The sequence below is a fragment of the Diplotaxodon limnothrissa genome, linkage group LG18, assembly GCF_057381915.1.
Source record: "Diplotaxodon limnothrissa isolate DT_005_m linkage group LG18, D_limnothrissa_male_GT1.1, whole genome shotgun sequence".
Lineage (NCBI taxonomy): Eukaryota > Metazoa > Chordata > Actinopteri > Cichliformes > Cichlidae > Diplotaxodon > Diplotaxodon limnothrissa.
In genome coordinates, this window is record NC_140613.1 from 10,129,849 (window position 1) to 10,150,789 (window position 20,941).

A 20,941-nucleotide genomic window follows, 5' to 3' on the forward strand; every position below is an offset into this window, starting at 1 on the left:
ATGTTGTTCGTTGGCGCCTTTCAAAGGATTCAAGGTCACCTTAAAACACAAAATGAACAAGAACAGCATTAAAAGAGATTTAAAATCCAAGAACACTATGAATGTAAAACGTATAAAACAAGATGGTTACAGCTGATATGCTAATGTAAACAGATGGGTTTTGTGCTGCGATTTAAAGAGTGTCAAAGAGTCTCGTTGATGAGCTGAGGTGAAGCACAGCTGTAGGCTGTAGCAGCTTTAAGGCTGAAGTGAAGACTTACAGGCCTCATTAGAGAAAATAGTAACACCTGTGAATTTTGTGCTATGAAGGAGTACCTGCTTACAGGAAAGTCTTCTAAATTCCCCAAGAATTCTCCTGGTGTGAAAAATGTATGTGTACTTATGTAACGCATGACGACTCCTAATGTTTACTGGTGCCATTTTCTCTCTGTCAGCTCAATCATGGGAAACGCCGGCTGCTGCGAGCAATCAAAGTCCAAACCCCAACAACCCAGCTGAGTACTGCTCCACCATCCCCCCTCTGCAGCAGGCTCAGGCCTCTGGGGTGCTCAGCTCGCCCCCTCCAACCGTCATGGTGCCCGTGGGAGTCCTGAAGCAGCCTGGCAACGAGGGTACGACCTTTACGGCGAATAAAAGTACTCTTATGCTAACATCTTTTGTAACCCTTGAAAGTGACACTTTGTCCTCTGCAGATTTTTCCTTATATGCTGATATTTCATTTAGTGTGTGTGTGTGTGTGTGTGTGTGTGTGTGTGTGTGTGTGTGTGTGTGTGTGTGTGTGTGTGTGTGTGTGTGTGTGTGAAATCTCAATGACAGTTTTAGCTTTTAACAGTCGATATAAATCGTAATGTAATCGATATATTGTGCTGTTTATTTCAAAATAATCATTTTTATGGCTCAGTGCACTACTTTCCCAACTGTTTACATTTCTAAATGATCACATTCACCCCACATCAGGCAGTAGTAGCTATAAAATTCATATGTCCTCCTCCTCCAAGTAAATTTTAATTAAAAATTCAAGGTAGTCCACTTAATTACATTTCTTTCTTAAAATAAATCGACTAGTAGGCAAACAATTTATTTATATAGCACTTTTCAAAGACAAGAGCAACTGTTTTGTGGAAAATAATCACACAAAAATTAAAAAGAATGTCCAGAGAATATACATTTAAATGAAGAAGACAGAAGATTATTACATTGCAAAATAATTGATCAATAATACAATAATACGTGTCTGTCTACTTTCAACAGCATACTGAAAAATTATGTATTTTAATATGCTCTAAAATCCTCTAACTTCACGTTGAAGCACCACAGATTTCCTGCTGCGAGGAAGGTGAAATCCAAGGTCACAGGAGAGGTCAAAAGCTCAAATGGAGATGACATAAGATTCAAAATTGGACAGTTGAATTTCATGCTTGATAATAAAACTGGATGAACAGTTTAGGAAAATTGGCATCAACCTACTTCAGTTGGCTCATTTCTGCCAAAATTCAGGGGTCGAAGTGCCTTTATATTTATGTTATTCCAGGTTTCAGTTAAAAACTTTTTGTCGACCAATACCCTTAAGTGTCCTTTTCAGTTTTAGCCCCACAAAATCATTTGTGTGGCTTAATTTATTTTGAAAGAATTTTGGCTGTAGCCCAGTGTAATCATATTAAATTATTGTGATCTCAGCATTGACCAAAACAATTACGATTGATGCTTTTAATTTGACAGCGTGTCTTTGACATTCAGGGTCCGTCTCACGAGAGCAGAGGAGGGTGTGGTTCGCTGATGGAGTCCTACCCAATGGTGACACAGCAGAGTCACCCAAACTGCCGACCTCCAGCTCTGCTCCTTCGCAGTCACTCGCCATCAATAAATCCTCCACTTCTGAGTCCACTGAGGTAGGCTTGGCAGCCCCAACTAATACTATTAGGTTAGCTATGTATGGCCCTATTTGCTACTCTGCATTTTGCTGATGGGAGTCACAAAGAACTCTTTATGTGGTATTGTTGGTGGTATGCTGGCTCAGTCTCAGACTGTGATAAACAGCAGTAGGTCAAAGGAAACATTCCTTGTTGCATTATGAGAATTAGAAAATCCACTTGATTGAAATGCTTAAAGCTGGAATGTGCTTTACTCTGGTCACTCAGCTTGTTTCTAAGTGGATAACAGAACAGCAAGCCGTATCCGGTTGTTTCTGTGGTTTTGGTGTATCGAGCATCAGCTGTCAGGATGATTCATGGCCTCTGAAACAAAGTGACTCCCTGTGAATCCCAGAAAGCCTTATTATGCTTTGTAGACAGAACGTGAGCTTAAAACCAGACTTTAACATGTGAAAGTCAATGTGAGAATTCAAGTCTTGGTGAATTTGATGCCAGAAATTCTTCACCAGAGAAGACGAGCCCTTTAGTTTGACCGGAGCACACGAAAGGCATCTGCTGTGCATTCATGACTGTTTTCATGGTTTGCTTCTCAAATAAAAGCGACTAACCTAAAAAGGGCAGAGTGAGAGAGGCTTTGGTTCAGGCCAGAAGAAAAAGACCCTCAATCAGTTTTTAATTTTACTTATCACAGGGAAGAGTACGATGGAGCCAGTGAAACAAGTTAGACGATGTCCTCTGCCGCTGTGGAGGAGCTTTATCAAATCTGACAAAATGACTCAAGCTGCATAAGTAATCACATTTTGGTAGATTTATAACAGACCGGTCGCAAAGTCTTTGAAAGAAGGTCGAGAGCAATTAATATAAGATGCTATTAATTTGTATTGAGCTTGTTCAAGAAACTTAATGTCGAGATAGCTGTGGTCTCTAATGTCGACCCAATATTTGTCTTTAAATAAAATTTAAAGGAACTTTATTGTGTTAGTTTTCCAGTGTGACGATTTCATTTTTGGAATCTAGTAAAGTAGCTTTGCATGATTTATAGGTCATAATAATCCTTATCTTGTAGACTGTAAATAAACGATGAGTGTAGCCACCACCAGGAGTAATGCAAGAGGCCACCAGGATATCCGGTTGTTCAGTGATGACGCGACGAATCCTACTTCCGGGCCTAAAGTAGTCTGCGTTTAATATGGCTTTTGTGTTGTTAACATGTTTAATGTTATGTATTTTCTTCTATTTGATCTCAAAAAGCTCCTAAAACAGTCAGTGATCACTGTTGACCTCCCTCGGCTTTTATTACCGCTAATCATTTATTTAAGCTCAGTTTTTAAAACCTTAGGATGTAACTACAGCCCAGCCCATGCAGCAGTATATGAATGACTAACCTCGTATTGTGGATGGATTATCTCAGTTGTTCTCCTGGCTGAAGTTTGGTCCTTTTACAGCATCCTGCCATGTGATTACATTTGTTCCTGACCACCGAGAACACTCACGGTAACTTTTATCGAGTGGGAAAAAAGTTAGCTTGTTTATATTATGCTAACATAGCTGTGTCGCTAGCGGTCACGTAGCACATCATTATATACCAGCTAGCCCAACTTCAGTAACCCTACAAACGTCACTGCTGTTTAGTTTTCTGTCTTCATTTATGTTGGAAGTGATAACAGAGCTGTACGTTTTAATTTGTTTCCAAAACCCCGCAGTCAGGACATGCTATATTGTATTTAGATAGAAACTAGCGAGCTGACTTCCTGCTAACTGCTAACTCCGTTAAATGTCATAAATTCCGTTTTCATGGATGCCTGGATGTTAGACTCAATTGTTACACGTGGTAGAGCAGAACGCTGATCATTTTATTAAAGATGAAAGACTTTAGACAGTTTTTCAACTCTCAGTAATGCCATAGTGATCGTTTGATATATGGACCTGCAGCGGAGTTTAGGCCCAGACACAGCTAGTGACGTCAGACTTTACGACCGGATAACATTAGTCTTTTGGCCACTGCTACATTATTTTTTTTTATGGACAGAAAATTTCCATATTTGGACAAGAAGGTGGAATGCTAAGTTATCAGCTAATGCTCACAATCACGGTTAGCAAGCTGCATTCATAAAGTATAGGGTTGCAATGTACAGGCACTGAGCAGTGCCAAGTAACAAACTAATAAAGTATTCCAACAGGAAGCCACAGGAATATTAGAATTCTCCAAAAGGCACCAGCAGCACAACTCTGGTCTAATTCAGTGGCACACACAGCGGTCAGCTGTAGCACCTGTCAGTCAAGGGAGCTACGGTTCCAACTTGAAGCCTTAGAAAAGTCAAACAAATAAGTAAAGTGGGGGGAAAAAAACACCATCACACACATACAATTGTAATGAAATGTCCACACCAAACAAAACATGTTTATTTATTTTTTGTTCCAGGCTGCAAACAGGTTTCTTCTGATTGGCTGCCCCTCAGTAAACAGACAGAGTGGTGTGTGGCTGGCTTCAGCTCACAGGGATTAATCATAATAGATGCCTTTTAAATCTCTCAGGCTAAATTGTTTTGGATCATTACTGAACAGTTCAATAAATGTAAAATCACATTGGCAAAAATATCCAAGGTAAAGTTTAAAGAGAAGTGAATGAGTTCATAAGCAGTCGCCCGTCTACACATCCAGCGGAGCAACAATTAGTATTTTTGTGGAGTTGTTTTCTGCCCACCTGATCAGCGTGGCTCTAATTTCTACTCCCTTACCCTCTAACCGGCTTTCAGCTGCTGAGTACTCCACTCTGCTTTTACAGCACAGTCACACTGCTGTGGAGTAACAGTCTTAGTGAACTAGATGGTGAAGTTATGAGATGCTGTCGAAGCTGTGTGACTCATGCTCTCCACCTGCTAATATTGATCATTGCAGCTTTAAGGATATAAGGGACCAAATGGCTGAAATGTCAGTTTTGTATTGTTTCAAGTATTTTTCTTCTTCTTGGATTATTTTAAAGAGCACTGCTGATATTTAAATCCAACGTGCTCTGTTATTAATATATAGTTACACTTAATGCTTGTTGAACCTGTTCTGCCAATCTCAGCCATAGTTCCTGAGTATTGTCTGTATTATTACATCTCACTGTGTGTTATAACCTTCAGTACATCTAACTCCACACCCCCCCACCTCTTCTCTCCACCCTCAGGCAGCCCATACCCCTGTTGCCCCGGTGGGCAGCCCCGTGGGCAGCTCTCTCAGCCTGATCCCGGAGGACGGGCTCCCTCCCATCCTCATCTCCACCGGAGTCAAAGGAGGTACGGGAGGCCACATCACAGGTGCTTGCCCTCATCCCCACCGTTCTGCTGCCTCCTCATTGCTCCGTCAGCTGCCGTTTTTGTGCTTTTCTTAAATGTTGTTTCTCTCGTGCTTATACCGTCACCGCTCATGTTTCGACCACTCATTGCTAAGAGGGGGCGGGAGGGTGGGTTTGAACACGGTAATGCTGTGGTTATAAGCGATTGCTTGGGAGAGTTTTTAGCTGCTTCCTAATTTGATTTTGTACTCATTTTACCATCTTCAACCCTCTCCTCCTCTCTCTTGACTCTCATTCTGACATCACCGTCTCTCATTCTCCGTTCCTCTCATTTATCTTAACTTTGCCTTGACTCCTCCCGCTACCTGTTTCTTCTTCTACTCCGCTCCGACCACCTGCAGATTACGCAGTGGAGGAGAGGCCGTCGGAGATCGTCCTCATGCAACAGTTGGAGGAGGGAGGCCCAGACCCACTGGTCTTCGTGCTCAACGCGAACCTGCTCGCCATGGTCAAGCTTGTCAACTGTGAGTTAAAGCACTGTTCTGGGGGGAGGATTTTTGGGGGTTTTTTAAAAGAAGAGGAGCAGCAGTGAGCGTAGAGTCAGACTTCTAAATTAATAATTTTTTGATGACAAAAGGGAAAAAGGCAAAATACATATTTGGACTATATACATTTTTTATGATGGCCGATTTTAGCTCTCTTTTTTTCTTTTCTTGTGAATTACTGAGTAGCCATGCTCAAACATGCTGTTAAGGTTCAAAAATTGAGAAAGGGTACAAGAGGTGATCGAAAAATAACCACACTGGTCCGGCCGGGTGAAGTCAAACGAAGATTTTAATTCACACGTGGGAAGATCACTGGAAACAGCAATTGATCTTCGACTTACTAAAGCACAAACAATTATTTTATAACATCAGGGTTTGTTTACTGACGCCCCTTCATGCGTCACCGATACATTTTATACATAGATCAGATGAACACCACAATGACTTTTCACCCAGAAAATCATCTTCTATTTTCATGGCTGGTACTTTCCGTTCTTGTCTTAAAGTGAATTGTTCCTCTTTCTTGTCGAGACATAACTAATCTCTCCTCTAAATAAGTCTAACTAATGTGTGTGTATGTGTTGACCTCACATGCTCTTTGTGTCACCTCTTAACTGTCTGTGTCTCGTCCTCAAATGCTCTTTCTCAATTCACCTGTTGCACTTCTGACCTTTCACTAGACCAGAGGCTCACTGAGACTATGTGTATGTCTTCTACTAAATAAATGTTTTAACCAAGAACCTCTACTAAAACCTTAATATAAAATGACCTGATATAAGTGTTTTGTAAGCATGTATTGCAATTCCTTCTATGTTCTAGTTTTCCCTCAGCATGTATCACCTGAACAGTCACGTCAGTGAAGCTTAAGACCTTTAAAGAACCTGAACATCAACTCAAATAAGCACAGATATGCAATGTGTATAAAATAGTTATAACTGCACCTGGAATACAAAATTAATATAATAACTTGTATGCATAAACATCTTAAGGCCATCTTAAAGCTATCTGTTACATTGTTAAAGCAATGATCATACTGCAGATTATATTATGCTGGTCAAATACTTTTTGTTCATCCCCACAATGCTCAAATGCCTGAGGAGTTAGGACGTAGAATATGTACTGCCTGGTTCACTTACTGTATCTGTTAAAGTAACAGCTTTTTGTCATTCACACACACAGCTCGGTTACACAGATGTTCATTATGCATTCATTCAGACATTCCTGAAAGAGCTGCCACGCTAATGCAGTGTGTGGCGTATAAGAAGAAATGCCACAATACTACTGAATAATACTCATAAATGTGTATCACAAATCATGATTTATAAATGTTGTCTCATACCGTTTGTCTCATACATCAATACTTTGCATTATGTATGACAGTTTTAAAAATCTGGATTGCAGAGTTTCTGGGTTAAGCCAATGAGGAGCGCCTTAATAATAATAATAATAATAATGGATTGCATTTATATAGTGCTTTTCCACTATTCAGTCACTCTTACATTCACACACTGGTGGAGGCAAGCTACAGTTGTAGCCACAGCTGCCCTGGGGCAGACTGACAGAAGCGAGGCTGCCATATCTCGTCATCGGACCCTCTGGCCAACACCAGTAGGCGGTAGGTGAAGTGTCTTGCCCAAGGACACAACAACTAAGACAGACAGAGCAGGGGATCGAACCGGTAACGTTCCGGTTACAAGATGAGCTTCCCAACCCCCTGAACCACATTCTCTAAAATGACCAGGAGGGGGCAACACCTGTGGTGGCCCCCTACTGACAGCTTTCAAGTTAGGGTTGTGTTGTTTGTAAAACGTGTTATGAATATGTTGTTCGGCCTGTATATGGTGGTTCTTCTGATTTTTATTTATTTATTTTTTTTTATTTTTTTATTTTAAATGGATTATTATTCATATAAAACATGTTAGATCACTTCCGTAAAGGGGCCTCTAATGTAACTGTGCCCTGACACGTTTTCCCTCTAACCCCACAGACGTAAACAGGAAGTGCTGGTACGTGACGACTAAAGGGATGCATGCCGTCGGCCAGGCCGAGGTCGTCATTCTCCTCCAGTGTCTGCCAGATGAGAAGACCATCCCCAAAGACATCTTCACCCACTTTGTGCAGCTCTACCAGGAGGCCCTCAGTGGTAAGAACAACATCGGCAGCTCCACCAGGATGCTCTCATTTCCACCTGCACCGTGGAGCCACTCATTAGCGGTTCTGTCTAGAGTCCACAGGTGGGGTGTCTCAGTTGGGGGCCTGCCCTGTTAAAAATGAGCAAACTCTAAATGTAGTGCACAAGAGGAAAATGTCTGAGCTCTACTTTTTGCTTCATAGAGACCACAGGTGCGCCCAGTCGAGCTCAATTTGGAATTTGGGTTACCGTCCAACACTGCTGTGTCTGGTTCATGAAAAATGGTCCAAACATTAGCGTCCTGCTGTCAGGTTGCGCCCCTCCAGGCGTGACTCCTCGCCACCGCTTTGCAGTTCGTTTTTTCTTTTCTTTTTTTAACCTCCGTATGCTGCAAAGCAAAAACTGCTAATATCAGCTGACTTTGACGGCTCGCTACCCTAAGGCTGTTTCCTTTTTCATATTCACACTGGAGCAGTTTCAAGTTTGTGGATGGGAGCCATATTGTTTGTGTCTGTCTCGATTAGGTCGGCGTCCGTCAGGCCTCGAGAAGAAGTGCTGGCTTTAGCAAGTCCTAACTGCTGAGCTTTTTCCTGCCATTAGGATTATTATGTTATGTGCCATTTAAAGGCGTGGATCTATCCCACAGATAATTAGAGACATGAACCCTTTTATGGGTAAAATTAAGTTGTAGAGTGAGCAGGCGAGCCTTTGGTGTAGAACTTAATGCAGACTAAACAAGGCTGCTTAGCCACACTGAGTAATCCCTGAGCCTTTCATATCTGTCTCCTCTTCTCAGGACCAAAGCTCTTCCCTTCTTAGCTTCTCATTTGTGCTCATTTTCTTACTTTATTTTTTTCTTCCTCTTCCTCTTTTTCAATTTCCTGCTTTTTGCATTCCCTGCTTTTTATTACATTGCTCCCAAATGCCTCTTGCATTACTCCTCTATTTTCTCTTTCCTCCCTGCTGTGCTTTTCCTCTCTAATTCAATCAACCCCTCCTCTTCCACCTCCTTCCATCTCTTATATCACTAACCACTCTCATTCCCCTTATTTTTCTTCTGCTTCTTTTAAGGTAACGTGCTGAGCCACCTGAGTCACTCGTTCTTCACGCAGAGCTTCCTGGGCAGCAAGGAGCATGGCGGCTTCCTTTACATCAGCCCTTCCTTCCAGTCGTTGCAGGACCTGCTCCTGCCCAACCCGCCCTACCTCTTCGGGATCCTCATCCAGAAATGGGAGACGCCCTGGGCCAAGGTCTTCCCCATCCGCCTCATGCTGCGGCTGGGAGCAGAGTACCGATGTGAGTTGAGAAGAATACGAGGCTCCGTACTGTGCCGTCACGGTGATTAAGAAGTAATAATGATGTGATTATGTTGCTTTAATGGCACTCAGACATGTTGCTAAAGAGCTGAAGTTCCCATTTAGTTTGATATGCAAAGAAAATGAAGCTGAGCAGTTTAAAAGCACAGACAAAACAATCCCAGATGTTGGATGTGATTTACAAATCTGCCCTTACACTTTGTGCACATTTGTTTTACCACAAAACCTGTTCGTCACTATTTTTACCAGATTTTTTTTTTCTTTACGGTGTGGACAGACTTCCTCAGATGATTCATATGCACATATGATAAAGGTGCGGGCGTCTTCGGTGTCTGACGTGAAAGAACGGTGGACATATCTATGGCTTTTCCTCCAAACACTGGTCCTGTGTGGCACAGTGAGTGAGGCTCAAAGTGTAGCCAGAAACTAAGGAGGGCTGTGTCACAATATGACCCCTGCTGCCACATCTGGTCACTAACCAACCAAATACCTTGACAATTAATGCAAAAACAAACTGAATATATTGAAGCAAAAGATTCAAAACAAAAAGTTTGTTAGAAGAAGAAAATTGGGCTGTTTCGGCAGCAGGAGCTTGTTTGTAAGGATGCGTTCTCCAGCTGTTGTCTTGAACCATCCCAGGAGAATAATGGCAGCCGCACTTCAACTCAGCAGGTATCATCAACGTGCAGTCAACACACATCAAACTTTTTACCGAACTTTATTAGATCCAAGTCACACAGGCTAATGTGCTGTGAACTTATAAATCTCTTAAAATCACTGAGGTGACTTAAATGCTTTTTTGTTAACTAAAAGCAAATAAAACACTATTGTTTTAATTTTCCAAGGCATAACATTTTTTCTTGACTTCTCTCAAACATCTTCACTAGTTTCTTAATAATACACCTGTTTCCCTATTGGAGTTTCTCAATCGGCGTTATCCACACATACAACACCCGGTTGCCAGGGAAAAGTGAATTGCTCATATTACTTCCTGTTTAACAAACATTTCTGCACATTTTGTCATTTTGTAGTGTTGCTGGGTACATCACTTCAGTTATGTTTGTTTCTTTTGCTGTACTTCACAACCACAGTCACCTCAAGGTGCTTTATGTAATAAGGTAATATTAGAGAGAAAGATGATCCCTGTAAGAGCAGAACTTGGCTATGGTGGGAAGGAAGGAGTCTGTTTTAGGAGGTAGAGGCTTCAGAAATTTGAATTGTGGACTGAAGTGAAGTGGAGACGCAGCACATGTTTGTAGGATTGAGTTAAAATGAGCTGAGGTTACTCCAAAAAACGTTGCTCCTATTTCAAGCTTAGACAGCACTGAGGTCCCTGGGAACGTTAAGTGTGTGAGTATCCTGTAATGGTCTGTTGGGTCTTTATGGTAAAATATTAAGATCTAGAGAACTTAGTATGTCAGCTGACTTCATATCATGGCTTCCCACATGAAGGAGGGATTTAACGGCGACGCTGCTTTCACCAAATCTTCTTCTCTCACAGCCAGACCTGCCAGTGCCGAGCACCGCCCGCTCGGCTCTGTGAAGCGCCTTGTCTGCATCCAGCGAACACGGATAGAATACATTAACAAAGCCGCACACAGTCGAAGCTCTTAAACACAAAACAGTTGCGCAGCCATGAAATCAGCCCACCACACAAACGGCGCTCTTCTCCACGCTCTCACCTCTTACCTCCGGCGCTGACCAGCAGAAGGCCGAGAGACTCGTCAGCACGAAGTGCAGATTGAGGCTGAGCTTTATTTCTTTCTTTGCTAATGAGAGTTTATACTGAGATCTCTTTTTCCCCGGCTGTTTGCAGTGATAAGGCTAAAAATAGTCATCTAAGAAGCTTTAGTTGCTGAAGGAAAAAAGCAGCTGCTGTATTTTTTATTTATTTATTTTTTCACTTGTGGATTAGGAGTTCACTGTGTGTGATGCGTGGGGTCTCTTGTTCTGCTCATTTGCATTTATGGATGAAGAGGAGGAAAAAAAGAAGTTGTGTAACATTGAAATACCTGGAAAAAACCTACAGACCACAAAGCCCCGGAGCACTAATGAAATAAAGAAGCCGCTATTTTCTGCTGCTTGCTAATTCATAAGGAGTCGTCACAGCAGGGGAGCCACGTGTTTGATTTGGCAGCTTTTTGCACAAGATTTCTGACACAACTCCAGAGGGATTTCTGTCTTCTGTCTCCTCTGAGTTCTTTCACTTTTTAGGGGATTGTGTAATGAAATCAGCTGTGAAATTGTTTTGAAAATAGCAAAAAATATAAATCCATGAAACCAAATTTGTGGAAGAGGAAGATTCTCCTGTAATCACCAGTAATCATTGTGTTCTGCAGTTTATCCGTGCCCGCTGTTCAGCGTTCGCTTCAGAAAACCGCTCTTTGGAGAGACCGGTCACACCATCATGAACCTGCTGGCGGTAAGTGCTTTGTTTTTCTCTTCCTGAGCTCACTTTTTAATTATTTTAAAGGTTAAAGAGCCCCCCGCTATATGCTGGGTATGTAAACAGGAATGTAACCATTCAAGTGATTTGTTTGTTATGATGTTCATTTCAGTTCATTTATGTTTTGTTTTTTTTCTTTTTCACTGTCCCAGGACTTCCGTAACTACCAGTACACGCTGCCGGTGGTCAAAGGTCTGGTTGTGGACATGGAGGTGAGGAAGACGAGCATCAAGATCCCCAGCAATCGCTACAATGAGGTGAGCGCCCATCCAGTTGTATTTATTTTCACACAATAATGATAGAGAAAATGATAAAGATTTCCACTTCATAGTGCTGCTTTTTCACTCATTCTACACACTTCAATCATGCAATGCAACCACAATGCTCTTCTTCACCAAATCTCTGTCTGTCCCTTTTACATGGTGCATGCATACATTTAAAAACCATCACCGTTAACAGCAGGCTGGTGAGATGCATTAGCTAACTTCACAGTTAGAATACACTGAGGAATATGGAAGCTTGTTTCTGCCAGCAGAAAAAGAAATGCAATTCATAAGCTAAAATTCCAGGTTATTATCTCAAAATTTTACATTACTACCTCAAATCTCTGAAAAAAGCTAAAAAGTTAAGAAAATAACGTGAAATTTTGACCTGCTATTTATTTATTTATTTATTTATTTATTTATTTATTTACTGGCAGAAACAAACTTTCATAGAGAGAAACCCTAAAGGTGATAAACGAGAAAAAGGTTCCTCTGGCCATCCAGCGTGTTAGTCTCTGCATGTGAGAAGATTAATGGTGTAAAAATTACATCTATACATTTAAAGTTAATGACCTGAAACCTTTGCTGTGTTTCAGCAGTGCTTCAAACTCAGGAACAGGGGACGTTGTTTGGGTATTTTTCTTACTTGGGATACTTTCTTCTTAATAATATAAACGTTTTAACGCTATTCATTTAGAACTGAGCGAATCACAAGCCTGGTGTTTAATTACATTGAAAGTCACATTTCAAAGGTCTCATACCTGTAGTCGCCTTGGTCATAATTCTTTGGTCCACCTATGATTGATGTTTGATTTACCACAGCTAGAAATCAACATTATATTCAGGACATGTCCTGAGATTTTATTGGAAACATTCACTGCCTCTAAGTTGCATAAACTTTGGTTGCGTAGTTTTTGTGTAATCTCTGACAGTCAGTCAGATGGACTCACAGCTGCCTGTATACATTTGTTATATGGAGTCTTTAGTTTCAGTCTTTCTCAGTGTGGTCACATTTCTTTAATCAGCATGAAAGATTTAGTGCACGTGTTTTTATTTAAAACTGGGATTTGTTCACCTGTTCTGAACTCGCTATATCCTGATAAACACCATCCAAATTATAATGAATAAAAAGACTAAAGTTGGTGGTGAAAGTAATACAATCCAAACTTAAACAAGCAAAACCTACTTAGGAAGCTGAATGAAATTAAAATAAACAGAAATTAAATAAGAATTACAAAATGAAATAAAATTACAGAAATTATAAAAGAATGTTATAACTCTGGCTTGCACCCCACCTCTGTGATGGATCTCTGTTTTTTGAGTGTTTGTCTTTATAAAATGAATAGAAAGTAAAATCCTCGCATTAAACATTAAAAACAAATTCCAGAAAATGAAGGAAAGCAGATTTTCCTCTTATATAATTCATATTTAAGCATTATTTTCAGGATCAGGCATCGTTTTTCAATCTTCCAACATGCAGACTCCCTCCATCAGACTAATGACATCAGTGAATGAGGCTGACTGTGTGTAGGTGCTGCGTGACAAACTCTCTGGAGTCCCTGCAGCTGAACATGAGGTGTGGGCTGCCCACGTGTTATAACGCTGCTGCCTCGAGGGTGTGAATGAACGGCGTACCAGAAGAAGTGATACGCGTTTGGGTGAGAAATAAATCCGCGGCGGAGAGTGCGGTGCCGGTTGTAGCGTTTGGCTGTCGATGCGGTAACAGATGGGAACCCAGTAATGTGGAGCGGGCACTATTGCTCAACAGCTTGCAGTCGAGCTTTTTTAGTGCAGCGAGTGGTTAAAACCCTCCAGATTTTCAGTTTTATTTCTACATTTTCAAAGGATGGCTTCAAAGAGAGGCAGAGGCAGGAGAGTTAGCAGAATTAATATGGGAGATCTTTCGGCTGTTGATATCCACCCGTGACGTGTCCTTTTCCCACAGTCTGTCAGCGCCGTCCCGTTTAAACTGAGGACTTTACCCACAAGCCCACTGCAATTAGGCTTAACCAGGCAGCCTCTCTGCTCCACGCACGCACAAAGGGCTACTTAATTAGTCATGCATATTATTTGTCCTTGCAGCTGATGAAGGCCATGAACAAGTCCAACGAACACGTGCTGGCCATGGGGGCGTGTTTCAACGACCGGGCCGACTCCCACTTGGTGTGCGTCCAGAACGATGACGGGAACTATCAGACGCAGGCCATCAGCATCCATCACCAGCCGCGCAAAGGTGCCGACTCAGAAACCGGCTCGACCGTCACACTTGAAACCTCCTTTATCTGCGGCTCGTCTGGAAGGCTGCGATGCCTGAATATCCTCCCCCTGACTGTTTGTCTCATCTGTTTGCCTGAAAGTAGCTCAGCCTCTTACTTTATCTCTTTGTTTGTTTCAGTTACTGGAGCCTGCTTCTTTGTGTTCAGTGGTGCTTTGAAAGCCTCGTCTGGCTTCTTAGCCAAGACCAGCATCGTGGAAGGTGAGAACAGCGTCAGCAAAGCTACACGTTGGCTGCAGAAATGTTGAAATTAGTCAAAAGAATTGTCACTAAAGTTAAAATAAATAAATAAAGTAAATAATCATGATCCTCAGTACTGAGTAAAGCAACTGAGCAGCTTTTTTCCTCCTATAGATGGCGTCATGATTCAGATCACAGCTGAGACGATGGACTCTCTACGTCAAGCCCTGAGGGACATGAAAGACTTCACCATCACGTGCGGTAAAGCTGACCAGGAGGAGAACCAGGAGGTCGTCCACATCCAGTGGACGGAGGATGATCACAATTTCAACAAAGGGTGAGATGGGGTGGAGGGGGGAGGGAAGTCAGGAGGGGAAGGGGAGCTGGAAGAGATGCATTTATGTCACGGACAATTCAACTGATAGCTTCCCGGGCGCTGCATTTACTACTTTGCTATAAAAAGTCATTATGCACGCCGGGGGAAGCCCTGTGAGGGAGAATCTTAGCAGGGTGGAATGATGCAGTCTGACACGGCTGTGAGATCCGGACCGCTGCAATCAATTTTAGAGCAGGATGATAAAATCTGCTCATTTAAAAGCGACTCTTCACTGTTCAGTCTAATTCAGGCCTGTCACCAGATACGATATGACTTCATTAAGAGGATATTTTCACTGCACAGAAGCTGTTTTAACCCTCAGCCACTGTCACACAATCTGAGTTGGTCTACAGTGTATATTGCGCTCTTTTCTTTCATGTTTATTCATAAAATAGAACAGCCACCAGAAGCCTATTGCTGCATAATTAAGGAATAGTTCAGGGTCACCTGATCCAGCATTGATCCAGTGACTGAAACGAGCTGTTTTAGCTTATCTCCCTCTAAGACAGCTTTTTTTTTTTTCTGATTGGCTGCCCCTCACAAACAGATGATCTGAGCAGCAGGTGGGCTGTATGGCTAAGATGACCATTTAACTACACATTCGTTCGACACTTAATTTTATACAGTTAAAGCCTTTCACTCAGGGCCGTTTACAGTTAACAGATAACCTAACATGTGTTTCTTTGGACTGTGAGAGGAAGCTGGAATAGGGCTGTTCGATATAACGATATATATCGGATGACGATATAAAAACGTCTATCGTTTCATTTTAAGCTATCGTTTGTTTCGTGGTGTCGCAAAATAAACTGTTTACGGCAATATTTTTTTCATCGTTTTGATGGTCACTGTAGTGGCTATATTAATTTCTTAAAGTTCTCTCTTTCTCTTATATTTAATGTAACCACACTACAGACAGACAAGCGCCTGTTTTTATGCGTTGTCCTTAGCAACAACAACGGTAACAGCATCGCGTGTCCGCTTGTTTATGTTCCACACAAACCTTTCACAATAAAGCTCAAGATCCTGTTGAGACTTTTCAAAATAAACTGAATCACGTGAAAGAGCAGATTATTTACGGATGAGAAGTAAAAAAAGAGCTGTTAGGTGCTAAAAAATAAACCTTAGACTCAAACATTAGAACAGGCTTTTCCCCGCAGCACGCCGTGTAATAAATACTCACAAAGAAAACGGCGGCCGTTACAACTTATGTCTAAAAATGTATCGTTTCATACATCGGTTAAAACACTCGACTCCAGCTACATGACGCGCAGCTGGAAACACTTCCCGCAAGTCGAGCTGCCTGAGATTCACAGAATTTACAGAAAATGTTACATTTTTGTGATTTATATCGTTATCGGGATGATAGAATTCTTATATCGGGATATGAGATTTTGGTCATATCGCACAGCCTAAGCTGGAATACCCAGAAGGAACCAGTGCAAACTCCACACAGAAGGAGCCCAACCAGGGTTCAAAGTTCAAGGCACCTCAGTACCAACTGAGGAAAAACGGCCTTAAATGGAGCGTTTAGAGCAGCATGACCTTTAAAGGCGTCCACACAGTGGAATAACTTAATGATGCAAGGCAGCGAGGTCTCGTTTAGCATTTGCCCAGGAACCGTTAAAAAACAAACTGGTGTTTGCTCACACAGAGGGCAAAAAACCCTGCAATTTTAAAAATCAAAAACAACCAGCAAAAAAATGAGCTGGCTTCGGCCTCTACTTGATGCTTTGATGTTGGTGCTTTTGCTGCTCCAGCCGAGCAGCTGGCAGGTCAGCGCTTTGCTCAAGGGCAAAGGGCTCAGATGCTGCAGAAGCGGTTTATTTGGGTCTCCCACAAAGAATCAGCTTTTGCTTACTTGCGCGCTTCATTTGTAAGTTGTCTTTTGTGTGTTTGTTCAGCGTCATCAGCCCAATCGACGGGAAGTCCATGGAGTCCATACCCAGTGTCAAGATCTTCCACGGCTCCGAGTTCAGAGCAAACGGCAAAGTCATCCGCTGGACCGAGGTACAGTCTGCTCATTTTACCGAGCGCCAGTGAGGAAATCAGGCCACCACTGAAGCCTCTCAGGACAGACAGCTTAAACTGTTTTAACCTTCATCCCGCGAGGCTGCAGCTCCATTAACTCAGGCTAAAGTAAACTCTGATGACACACGCCAGCACGCCATGATAATTTCTCCTCATATACAGTAGGAAGATGAGAGGATTTAACATATTGTGTTAATACAAGTTCAAAGATTGTTTTATTTAGAGAAAAAGTTGAGTGCAGCTTTAAGACCCTGTTTTTGTGCTCAGGAGGTTGGAGAAAAAAAAGAGGTCAGTTTATCTCAAAAAGTCTTAGTCACCTTCCTCTGCTGTTCTAACCCAATCTCCTCATTATCACATATTACAAACAACCCCAAAAAATATATGTATCTGTTTTCAAGTCTGCAGGTCTTATTATAAAGTTGTTTTTCTGTGCTGCTCTCAGGTGTTCTTCCTCCAGAGCGAAGACCAAACCAGTGTTCTGAGCGACCCGGCCGACCACAGCCGCCTCACGGAGAACGTGGCGAGAGCGTTCTGTATGGCTCTGTGTCCACACCTGAAGCTGCTGAAGGAGGACGGCATGGCCAAACTGGGACTGAGGGTCACTCTGGACTCTGACCAGGTAGGACTCTGAGAAGGTTTGTTTTATAGATGTAGACCCTGATGTGTAAACGGACCTTTGCATCAACAACGGAACGAATCCTTCCAAGGCTGAACCCTGCCACAGTCCACATTATTTTTCAAACTCTTCATAAATCTGCAGAAAACCATCAGAAATCTGCCCGATGTGCCAGTTTACACTAGATCTTTGGTATGACTTCACCCTTTCATTCTCCGCAGGTGGGTTATCTGGTCGGAAGCAACGGCCAGCCTCTCCTGCCTCAGTACCTGAGCGACCTGGACAGCGCTCTGATCCCCGTCATTCACGGCGGGGCGTGTCAACTGAGCGAGGGCCCGGTGGTCATGGAGCTGATCTTCTACATCCTGGAGATCATCTCTTAGGAACTTCAGACATCCCACCAACCTGCACCCCTTCTCACCTCCAAACTTCTTCTTCTTCTTTTTTTCTGACATCATCTCCCTTCGGCCGTTTGCACTTCAAAAGAGCCCGAAAACTGTGCCGTGCCCGGCAGGGTAGCATTCCTCAAGCCAAACCTATGCATCCACCCACGGTCTGAGGAAGCTCTGAATAGGATCACCTGTCACCTCAGTCAGGATGTCTCCACAGATCACACTGTGTCCGTCCTGATACCCACACTTTTGCTGCCTCTGAGAAGCTGCCACGCAACGAGCGTCAGGCGGCCGATATTGTGCAGTTTGTCCTCAGATAGCGAACGCATCCAGGAAGGGATGAAGGCACTAAGTAAAATTTTCTTATCTCATTCGGAGTTTAAGTAAGAAGAGTGTTTATTACAATGAAAGGGTCACAGGGTGTTTAGCCTTGTTATAAATTAGTAAACCAGTGCCATTAGAATCGTGTCTGTGAACCTAAAAGCTGAGTGTGATGAATTGTGGGATTTATTAAGCCTCTCAACTTTTCTCTTAAATGCAGCTTTAGCTTCATGGTTTTAGACAAATGAGTGAATTATGAAATGAGTAAAACCAGGGTGTGTGTGTGAATAGGATGATGAATTATTCTGTCTATTATCAGAGGAGCTGTAGAATTAACAATCTGCAGAGCTGCAGAGTTTTTAAGGAGAAAGCACTCTCTCCTTTCTACCAGACACAAACCCGTAGTGATCAGTGACGTCTTTGTAATGGCAGCCGTCCTCACAGGTCAGGACACCCTGAGCTCTCGTGCATTTTGACAAAGAGGCAGATTATTCCCTAAAGGTCGCCTTAACACTGTGAGAGTAAAGCTGAAACGGCCATGGCTGCACAAATACAAACGAATCAACCAGAAGTAGTGACTAAATTACGAGCAGAACTGTGACAGATAGGACCTCTCCTGCAGTGACACACAGCCTTCAATCAATCAAATGCTATGAGAGAATGGAGGATAATACAGCCTTTAATACCAATTGAAAGAGCCACAAGTTTTGGTTAAACCTGCTGCAATTCTGCCCTTTGGTACATAAAGCAGCACTCCAGAGCTCAAAATATCAGTTGGGGCCAAATAGTTAATTTTGGTCTCTAAACACAAAAGAAATCAAATAAACTACAACAGCGGTTCCATCTTATAATCTAACCTGCAGATATGTTTTGACCCGTTAGACTTAACACTATTTTATTAAAATCTGCTAGTTATGAGCTGGTCATCATATGTGAATCACATTGCGATGCATGACATGACACTGGTGATTGAGCACAAAAAGTCACCAGGAAGGTGTTTGCTGAGGTCACGAAGAATGAGCCAAGAGCCAAGCAAGTTTTTTTTATTTGTTACAGCCACAGGACTCGCCCCCTAGTGGCCATTACAAAAAATGCACCTGCACAGCAATGGAAACTACATTCATGGCTCCTGCTCGGATGCTCCTTAAGTGTGGGTATTGGGACTGACCTCCTGCTTCCTGATCGCACATCACTGTGGCAGCCGGAGGTCCTGAAGCATTGAATTCTGGGTAAAACCTGCCTCTGTGTAGCACGGATGCTGGTGCAAGGGAGAGTCATATCCGTTACTGAAAAGTTTGGACTATTTCTGTTTCAAAACAGTACTAATCATCGTGGAAGGAGGTGGTGATTACTTTCCCTTTTTTTTTTTTTTTTTTTTTTTTTTTGCACCGTGGTGCTCAGTGCCTGCAGTAGTGTTTCATCAAGGGAGAAAAGGAAAATGAAAACCATTTCAGATTCACTTAAGCTTTACTCATCAGTCACCAGATGCTTTACTTCACTCGTTGTACATACTTTTGTAGGCAGGACGATTTCTCCTTGATCACACCTGAAACATCTGTAGCCTCCAGAGATCCCAGTATTATCGTTCAGACAGCTGATTTAAATAAAGGTTCTGATGCTTTATCGATAATCAATCTGTACATAAATGTGCGAAGGGGGGGAGAGTCAGGTTTTAATCTCATCAGTCATTCAGTGTTGGTTCAGCAGAGGTCGAAAAAAATCTTCACCTCATTTTTGTCTTTTTAATCATAACGAGAATAACTGATAAATATAATATTATTATATATAAATAAACTGTATTAACTTGCAGATGCAGTGCACTGGATTTAAGCCATTTACAGGAGAGTTTAAAGTGAGCATCAGGGTGTCCTGGAAGTAAGAGGTCAGTATTTGTCGAGACTTAAATGACCCGAAGCTGAATGTATCTCATCTCAAGTTGTCTGCATCCTTCCAAACCTCGAAGTCAAGACTTCTCTAAACACCCTGAACCTCTGAGGTGTTTTCTAAAATCAGGCACGTTGGAGGTTCACCGCCTGATCTGGACTCTGCTCTCCTTCAACAACATGGACCTGGACAAGAAGTCTAAGAATGTATTCCTCATGTTTCTGTTTAAATCTGTAAAATGTGCTCTTGTTTCTGACGAGACTGATCACAAAAACGAAAAAAAAAAAAAAACAACCCACCCTGCTGTGTTTAAAAAGCTCTGTACAGTAACCATTCTGCATTATGCTAATTTCTCCATCGTTAATTGTGCTGATGTAAAACAATCTCGAGTGAGAATCAGACAATCAGAGGAAAATCTGCAGAAGAGCCGACGCTTGAAGTTTAAATCTGACCTGTAGCCGCTCTGCATTCATTTATTAATCAGAATCTTTTAGGAGCTACTGTAGCAAAGTAACGTTTAGTTTAAAAGGAAAAAAAAAAGGTCAAAGTTCACCACTTCTGGGTTATTTTACTGTGATCATACCAGAAGCAGTGTGGGTCAATCACTGTGTTTCTTTAAAAAAATTAAATAAATTAGCATAATGAAAAGGGGGGCACGAGGATCTATTTTTCTGACTCGCTCTTTTGTTACTGTTTAATTCTTTTTTTCCTTTTTGCATTATCTGAAGTGTGCAATATGCCCGAAATCCAAAAAAAGAAGAAAAAAAGGTGCAATTTGTTTGAAAAAGTAGCATTTGTTTTGTATTCAGTTGTAAGATGTTACTGTTTAAACCTATAACACTGCATGCAAACAGAAATGAGCCGGAAAAGGCGACTGGAGCGAGTCAACTTTGCATTTCAACAGTCAGAAAATTCTCCACAAAAATATGAACTTGTTCAGTTCTTTATTATTATTTTTTAATAAATCAGTTTGAAAAGCCAAAAAGCCTGTTCATCTTTCCCCCTCCTTTGTCAAAA

The 20,941-nt window shown here is 42.0% G+C and overlaps 1 protein-coding gene across 4 annotated transcripts in view; it reads left to right on the forward strand.

Annotated features, from left to right (window-relative positions):
• The window catches only part of zfyve9a (zinc finger, FYVE domain containing 9a), a 39,822-nt gene extending 18,881 nt beyond the window's left edge, over positions 1-20,941 (forward strand). For 2 of the 4 annotated variants that reach the window (XM_085378979.1, XM_085378980.1), the window contains exons 6-19: positions 435-611; positions 1,738-1,889; positions 5,044-5,173; positions 5,553-5,675; positions 7,684-7,839; positions 8,899-9,123; positions 11,483-11,565; positions 11,742-11,846; positions 13,935-14,085; positions 14,248-14,328; positions 14,482-14,644; positions 16,585-16,690; positions 17,154-17,330; positions 17,549-20,941. In XM_085378979.1, coding sequence (XP_085235105.1) covers positions 435-611; positions 1,738-1,889; positions 5,044-5,173; positions 5,553-5,675; positions 7,684-7,839; positions 8,899-9,123; positions 11,483-11,565; positions 11,742-11,846; positions 13,935-14,085; positions 14,248-14,328; positions 14,482-14,644; positions 16,585-16,690; positions 17,154-17,330; positions 17,549-17,710 — 1,991 coding nt within the window. In that variant the 3' untranslated portion in view covers positions 17,711-20,941. Of the gene's footprint in view, positions 1-434; positions 612-1,737; positions 1,890-5,043; positions 5,174-5,552; positions 5,676-7,683; positions 7,840-8,898; positions 9,124-11,482; positions 11,566-11,741; positions 11,847-13,934; positions 14,086-14,247; positions 14,329-14,481; positions 14,645-16,584; positions 17,087-17,153; positions 17,331-17,548 lie in introns of those variants that run through there. The other 2 variants (XM_085378981.1, XM_085378983.1) reach the window with 2 other exon arrangements.